The sequence below is a fragment of the Rhinoderma darwinii genome, chromosome 10 (assembly GCF_050947455.1).
Source record: "Rhinoderma darwinii isolate aRhiDar2 chromosome 10, aRhiDar2.hap1, whole genome shotgun sequence".
NCBI classification, from domain to species: domain Eukaryota; kingdom Metazoa; phylum Chordata; class Amphibia; order Anura; family Rhinodermatidae; genus Rhinoderma; species Rhinoderma darwinii.
Genome location: NC_134696.1, coordinates 82,855,552 through 82,864,101, shown reverse-complemented (window position 1 = coordinate 82,864,101; position 8,550 = coordinate 82,855,552). Strand labels below are relative to the sequence as shown.

Genomic DNA, 8,550 nt, shown 5'->3' with positions numbered 1-8,550 from the left:
TGGACAGTCAGAGATGCGCCTGATTTATTAAGAGGTATGTGATTTTTAATAAATTAAGTGCATGTTACTCCAGCGCTCTCCATATTAAAACTGGCGTATAAAATGCCAGTCTTAAGTTCGTCCCAAAACTACAATCTTGTTTACCCGCTTCTATATCCACCTACATTGAATGCTCTGCAACAAACCACAATAAAATCTTTATTAATAGTTTTGATATTGACATTTCAGGGCTTCTAAACCGATCATTTTACCGGTGGTGCTTTGGAAAATTTGCATTCATAGGCTTTACTGAAGTGGTGTACGGCTGTTGGAAAATATGCAACACGGGAAGACCATACAATTCGAAGAATCAAACGAATCAACATTAGTATTTTATTGTTTGTTTTAGGACATAACGGCGGCGGAGGTGGTCAGATTGGGTATGCAGTCCAGAAAACCAAGTTTGAGTCCTCACAGCACTGTATTCTGGTTGGGAGAAGTGCAGCAACTAGACCATATACAATGTTTAGCATACGTGGCACAGGGATCTCAATAGTGTCATTTTACCTGCAGATCTTACCGTTTGGGCATTTTAAAAAAAAAAATGCCCATAGTTCAGAGATTTCTCTAGTGACAGATTCGCTTCAAACACAGGAGACCGTTTCCCCCTTCATATCAAACAGTTATAAGTTACCAATTTTACACTATTTACAAGTAAAGGCAGTGGAGGGAGTTACTCTAGAATAGGGGAACACAGATGTGCTTCCCGCAAAGAACCATCCCTGCACCTGCTTTTCCTAAGGACATGTTGGTGTTGGAAGCTAAGAACTGGGTCCAAAGGTTCCGGCTTTTTCTGCTACTTCCAGGGCAGACTTCAAGTTCTGGTCAAAGAGTTCACACCTAAAAGAAAGAGGTTTAATATTGAGTGAAGGATTGTCAGAGGTCAGTAAGTCTTCCCTAACACTTCGGGTATGTTCACACGGCAGCGTCCGTTACGGCTGAAATTACGGAGCTGTTTTCAGGAGAAACCAGCACCGTAATTTCAGCCATAATGGCATGTGCAGGTGCTTTTCGCTGCGTCCATTACGGATATTAAATGGAGCTGTTTTTCCATGGAGTCAATGGAAAACCGCTCCATTTCCGTCTGAAGAAGTGACAGGCACTTCTTTGATGCAGGTGTCTTTTTTTATGCCCCGCCTTTTGACAGCGGGGCGTAAAAAAAATTACCATCTGCACAGAACATCGTAAAGCCCATTCTAACGAATGGGCAGATGTTTGAAGACGCTATTTCGGACGTAATTCGGGGCAAAACCGCCCGAATTACGTCGGTAAATAGTGTGTGAACATACCCTAAGGGCTTATTCAGACGAATGGGATATACGTCTGTGCAACCTATATTAGTCTATGGGGCCGTGCAGACATGTGCGTGATTTTTACGCAGCGTTGGTCCGCTGCGTAAAAGTCACAACATGTCCGTTCTTTGAGCGTTTTCCGCGCATCACGCACCCATTGAAGTCAATGGGTGCGTGAAAACCACGCATGTCACACGGAAGCACTTCCGTGCGACCAGCGTGATTCGCACAACAGCAGTGAAAAGGATGAATGAAAACAGAAAAGCACCACGTGCTTTTCTGTTTACAAACATCCAAATGGAATGTCATAATGATGGCGGCTGCGCGAAAAGCACGCAGCCGGCCATCATATGGTGATGACACACGGAGCCGTCAAGTGCCTTTTGCGCAGGCAAAACGCCATGTTTTTTGCGTGCGCAAAAGGCACACGCTCGTGTGAATCCAGCTTTATGATGTTTGGCAGACGGACAAAGTAGTCTAGACACGTTATAGGCAGTTTCTAAAAGAGGTCCCTGGGTGTCTTTGTTCAGAGTGGTTCTAGTAGGTTCACAAATCAGAAGACTATTTGTAGCAGCATTGAATAGAAAATTCTTAAGAGATTGTCCCATGAGAACAGTCCCTGTCAATATGACTTGTTAGGGAATACATAGGAGAGGGTTTCCTGCTTCTCTCTATGAGCCACAGAGGAGAGCCGCAAAGTAAGAGCGGTGGCCATTGTGGTGGGCTCGACCTGGCCATGCATTAGATGGTCGGACTGGACGCCACTTGATACTACATGTAATGTGCGGCAGCCTGATACAATGATACCAGCATATATTGTGTATCAGCTGATTGACGGGATGGCTTATTTTAGAGAAGCGACTGTCTTGATGCAACAAATCCTTTAACTTGGAGAAATTGCGGTGTTTTTTTGGTTCACGTTACCTAATTGGCATCTCCAAGGAGTAAAATGGGTTTTTGAGAGCGTAGTCAGAATAGAGTTCATAAATCTTACGCAGCAAAGAATCTATTCCAGCCTGTCGTGGGTCTGACAACACCATGAACTTTATACCTTCAAAGAAAGAGCCATGAGATAATGATCTTCAGTAATAACGACTATTGATGAGTATATTTAATGTGTACAGTAAGGGTATGTTCACACGCCCTATTTACGGACATAATTCAGGCGTTTTACGCCTGAAAAAAAAAAAAAACAGCTCCAAACATCTGCCCATTGAATTCAATGGGTCTTACGATGATCTGTGCAGAGGGTTTTTTTTTTTTTACGCGCCGCTGTAAAAAGACGGCCGCCTCAAAGAAGTGCATGTCAATTCTTGGGACGTAATTGGAGCCGCGAAAAACGCCTGCACTTGCAAAAACGTCTGAAATTCAGGAGCTGTTTTTCACCTGAAAACAGCTCCGTATTTTCAGACGTTTTTGCTCACTGCGTGTCAACATACCCTTACTCTTGTCTTCCACCTCGTCTCATCTAATAGATTATTCTAGAAAACATTTCCTAACTTTACGTCAGGACATCAATTCCAATATAAATGTCAAGTCAACAGGACATTGTAAAAGTGATATTTCATGATTGCCTTTCCGTGTAAATCAGCTCACCCGTCAGCGTCTGGAAACAATGCAGCTTGAAGGTGTCGGTTTCCAACATTTCAATGCCAGAACTTCCAGGCTCTGGGGAGAGTTGTGATCCAATGGCAAATAACCTGACGAGACAGAATGAAAGCCGGGATTTGCGTCAGAAGACTGACGGGTCCACGAAAGGCAAACGACAACTGTCAAGTAATCGTTACTGATCATCCATAATGAGACATGTCTCAGAGCACGTGCTCATGGAGTGGCACATTTCCCGGTTAGGGCATCTGCATGTCATAGTGGCGGGGGTCTTCCCGCTCTAGACCCCCTTTAATGGCCGGAGCTTAGTGCGGTTCTCATTCAGGAGTACTTGACTTCAACAGGTACAAGGAAATACAACTAAAAACTTCATCGGCGGGTTCACATTTTGTGAATGTATCTATAGAGGTGGTCAGCAGCCGGTCTCCGCTGGTTAATAAATACGGATAAATATTCAGGTGCCTTTGTCTACAGTTTTACAGCAGCAACACCCTGATAAATCGGTCCCATTAAAGGCAATGTACACCTTTACAGGATCCACCTGTAATCTTATCACATCTAAGTTATGAACTTCGATGTGATCGGTAAATCCTGCGCGTCATATACACACTTTGACCCGCTGTCACTGAACCCGTCAGTCCCGCGGATCTGACGGATTCAGGTCTGAACGATACAGCTGCTCTGTATACAGAATACAAAGCAGCTGTATCTCAAAAAGTAATTTTTTTCTAATTAAAAAGGTGTTCTGAAAGTTGCACAATTCACCCATTTTTATTAAAAATAAAAACAACGATTTCAAAAGGTGTCCATAGCCTTTAAGTTTTTATAGGACAAAGCTATAAACACCGATACCGCTTTCCAGGCAACTGAATGATGGTAATTGTGAGACTTCTTGTCTGTGGCCATAACCGGTATAGCATATAAGCTTTAATTACTCACGAGTGGAACATGGAGGCCAGCATAAGTTTCTCATTGGAAGTAAGCCGGGCTCGTCCAAAGCGGATGGAGAGCGGATAATTGGCGGAATTTCCCAGGTATTCCAGAACTTCCTTCCCTTCCGCTGTGTTTCTCCCATTCACATCAATTCCATTAATGGAGAGTACAGAGTGTCCCACTGTAAAGAGAAAGATCACAACCAGAATGACTCACTGCAGTGACCGCCGTAATGCAGAGAGTAGTGGAGGTAAACCCCCCCCCCCCCCCCATTATGAGAACCTTCGAGGTTGCCCTTGACTTCACTGATGGACACACATTACATTCAATGTCCCCTATTTGGCTGCACATCTTCATTACAGTGAACAGGAGATATATATATATATATTATACTGCTCAGCCATAACATGTGAAGTGAATAACATTGGTTGACATTACAATGGCGCCTGTCAAGGAGGGGGACATATTAGGCAGCAAGTGGACAGTCCGTTCTTGAAGTTGATGCGCTGGAAGCAGGAAAAATGGGCAAAGTGTAAGAATCTGAGCAACTTTGACAAGGACCAGAAAATATTGTGAAACTAGACGACTGGGTGGTCTAAGCAGTGGTAATACCTACCAAAAGTGGTTCAAGGAAGGACAACCGGTGAACGGGCAACAGGGTGATGGGCACCCAAGGCTCACTGATCCATGTGGGGAATGAAGGATAGCCAATCTTACCCTTATACCTATATATTTTCTGAAAGTAGACCCCTGGCACAATGTCAAAACGTTATTTTCTATGAGCCCGGACCAGGCTCCTGGGATATGCACGGACCGTGGAAATCACGGTCGTGTGCATGGCCCCATAGAAACGAATGGGGCCGCAATTCTCCCGTGGATTTTCGGGGGAATAGCGGCCGCAAAAGCACGTTCGTGTGCATGGGGCCTACCCTAAACAATAACCACAATTCCCTAAACTTAATCTAATGTGTTAACTAGAAGCGATAAGTCTGTGGCGATCATCAGTGGATAAAAACTTAATTTCTGAAATATTTTCCATCCTTTAGAAATATATTAGAAATTTTTCTCTACTGATAATCATCATGATTGTAGCGTGTAACGGGTATTGCTAAAAAGCAAGTCAGTGGATTTCACCCTAAAGATCGGGTACGGACAGAATAGGGACAGTGTACAATGTAAGAAATAACGATAAAACTCATGATAACACGAAGAAAAGTTCATGTTACATTTACAGTCATACAGGGACAGGAGGAGAATGACAGCTTCTCCTCCTCTCCCTGCACATCCCCAGCTGCCCTTCCCCCTCCACATAGGCCGAAATGGGAGTTGCCATTATATGCAGCTCCTATTCAACCTGGATCGCAGCTAGAGCTGGCTTGTTTAAAAACTAGGAATCTTAACTTTTTAAACTCGCCATAAGGCCAGGGTTACACCTAAACATTTTGTAGCGCTACTGGTTGATTTGAACTCTTGAGTGATAACTGCAGTCCACAAGATTGATGCAACTCAATGTAATTTAGACTGCAGCTGTCACTCAAGTTAAAAATCAATAGCGCTACAAAATGTCTAGATGTAGCCCTGTCCTTAGAAGCACGGGTTGAAGAGCTGCAAGTATATGAACTCTCATATCAACCTGCTCTAGCTCCGATCCAGCCCGAGCTGTTAGAAGAAAGTAGATATCAGAAATGCCCTTGGGTACCGAAGTGCCTCCCGGCCAGAACGTATGAGATACATCATTAGCAGGGAAAGCGTTAAAGTCTATGGGTTCCATCTGGCACCATTGGTGTCTGTCATGCAACGGATCCGGCACTTCCATTATAGGAGCAGAACAATGAGAAAACCCAAAAGAAAATCCCTGAATGCAGGTGTGAACCCCGCCTAGTACAAGCGATATGTTCACACAGTTGTTCGGATCAGCTCCGTCAGTTTTCTGTTGCTTTTTGAGGGTCAGGACAGCGTAGTCTGCTGCGCTAATCTTTATTTAAAAAAAAAAGAGGAATAATCCTGACGGAGTCACTGTAAGGATCTGTTCATGTCATATCCGCCATGACGGACTTATAATGAAGTCTGACAGGTTTCCGCTCCTTTCCAGTTGGTCTATAGAAGGCTTCGTTCACATCTGCGCTAGGGCTCCGTTCCGACGGAGCCCTGACAGACCTTTCCATCACCATTCATTTCAATGGTGACGGATCCGGTGCCAATGGTTTCTGTTTATCTCCGTTGTGCAAGGGTTCTGGTTTTTTTTACGGAATCGGTACCGTAGTCGACTATGCTATCAAAGTGATGGAACGCTTGCACAATGGAGACAAACAGAAACCATTGGCACCGGATCTGCCACCATTGAAATCAATGGTGATGCAAAAGTTAACCTATGGTTCCCGTTTGTGTCCATGAGGGCTCCGTTCTGACCGAAGGCTCAGACGGAACGGAGCCCTAGCGCAGAGGTGAACAAAGCCTTAGCCAATATCACATAAGCCATGACATGTGCTAGTGCTTAGCCAATCAGACTGCTGCTATCATTTTTTACAAGGCCGGGACTACAATGCAAGCAGCAACCTGATTGGTTGCTATGTACAACTCCTCCAATGCAATATGTTGTATTAATCTGCCCTCACACGATGATAGACAGCAGGATCAGAGAAGCAGGAATGATCATAGAAGCAGGCGACCCGTCACAACCCAGTCACTGCCTCTCACCTCGAATGCCGTCCCGTTGTCCAAAAGACACCAGCACCCGCTCGTCGTGTACCTTGAGAACCAGATCCAGCGGGAAACTGAATGTTTTCTCAGTCTCGGAGCGCGGGTTCTGGTTGTCCAACTGATAAATCAGGCCCCCAGCCTTATTCACCACATACACACTGAAGATCGCCATGTTTCTGAAGTCTCTGCTGTCATCTGACCTGACGCCAGAACGTCACTTCCGCATCAAAAGGCTCACGGGAAATGTAGTTTTAGTATCGAGAATGCGATCACTGAGCAGAAGTCACATACAGGCCTCCAGGGCATGCAGGGAGTTGTAGTTTTGCTATAGATTGCAGACTGCAGGTATACACCATTTTATTTTCATACTTTTTACCCTGAATCTACTAATAGAGCACAGAGGTGACTGCAGTATTATTATCTATTGCATGCGCTGGTCCTGTCTATGTTATGAAAGCTAAAGAAAGAAGGACATGGAGATGGGCTTGTGCTGGTGAAATCCCACCTTTAATATTTAAGTAGGAGCGGATGGATTCTGCAAAGGGTTCCATTACTAAAGTAAACAATAATGGTGAAAGTGGATAACCCTGTCGTGTCCCATTAGTTATAGGAAAGGGGGTGGAAAGGAATCCATTCGACAATACCTTAGCTGAAGGAGAAACATAGACGGCTTGTATAGCCCTTGAGATATTGCCAACAAACCCGAATTTACTCAGAGTGGAAAAAGCAAAGCCCAAATGTATTCTGTCAAACGCCTTCTCTGCGTCCAGGGTAAGGCCTCATGAACACGAACGTAAAAACGCCCGTAATTACGAGCCCATAGACTTCTATTGGCCACGGGTACCTCCCCGTATGCTTACGGAATGTGGCCGTGCCTTTGAAAAATATAGAACATGTCCTATTTCAGGCCGTAATTACGGCACGGGCAGGCCCATAGAAGTCTATGGGGCTCCCGTAATTATGGGAGCGTTGCTAGGCGACGTCAGGGGAGAGTCACTGTCCAGGATGCTGAAAGAGTTAAACAATGGGCAGTAACTCTCAGCACCCGGGACGGTGACTACCGCTGGAGTTAATAGTGTTAAAAGTGAACTTACCCAGAACTCTTCTTCTTCTTCTTCCTCCAGTCCGGCCTCCCGGGATGACGTTTCATCCCATGTGACCGCTGCAGCCAATCACAGGCCAATCACTGGCTGCAGCGGTCACATGGACTGCACGTCATCCAGGGAGGTCGGACTGGCTGTCAAGAGAGGTACGCGTCACCAAGACAACGGCCGGTAAGTATGAATTTCTTTTACTTTTACTGCAGAAAGGGCTGTCCCTTCTCTCTATCCTGCACTGATAGCGAGAACGGGCTGCCGATTAGTGCAGTGCAATTTTGCAGCGAAAACGTGCCCGTAAATATGGGTGGAATACGGGTGACACCGGACGCGTATTTACGGGCACGGGTCCGTAAATACTGGTGCAATACGTCAAGGACCCGTATTTACGCCAGTATTTACGGGAAGACAAAAATACGTTCGTGTGCATGAGGCCTAAGGAAGAGAAAGGGCGTCAGACTGCTGCCCACCTTGGACAAAAGGTTGATAATGCGTCTTGTGCTGTCAGGAGCCTGGCGCCCCTTGGTGAATCCAACTTGGTCTGAGTGAATTAATGTAGGCAGGACATCAATTAATCGAGTGGCCAGAAGTTTAGCGTATATTTTCGTATCGCAGTTAAAGAAGTTTTGTCACCACATTATAAGTGCCCTGTCTCCTACATAAGGAGATCGGCGCTATAATGTAGATGACAGTAATGCTTTTTATTAAAAAAAAAAACATCTATTTTCACCACTTTATGAGCGATTTTAGATTTATGCTAATGAGTTGCCTAATGCCCAAGTGGGTGTATTTTTACTTTAGACCAAGTGGGCGTTGTACAGAGGAGTGTATGACGCTGACCAATCAGTGTCATACACTTCTCCATTCATTTACTCAGCGCA

At 44.9% G+C, this 8,550-nt stretch overlaps 1 protein-coding gene across 1 annotated transcript; it reads right to left on the bottom strand.

Moving 5' to 3' along the window:
• Nucleotides 1–358: 358 nt before the first annotated feature.
• On the bottom strand, nucleotides 359–6,782 carry TRAPPC4 (trafficking protein particle complex subunit 4). Its single transcript, XM_075838922.1, has 5 exons — nucleotides 6,570–6,782; nucleotides 3,879–4,053; nucleotides 2,928–3,031; nucleotides 2,256–2,382; nucleotides 359–879 (listed from the first exon to the last, which is right to left on the bottom strand). Exons 1-5 carry the CDS (start codon nucleotides 6,742–6,744, stop codon nucleotides 801–803), a joined length of 660 nt encoding a protein of 219 aa, XP_075695037.1. The 5' UTR covers nucleotides 6,745–6,782; the 3' UTR covers nucleotides 359–800.
• Between the last annotated feature and the right edge of the window lie 1,768 nt (nucleotides 6,783–8,550).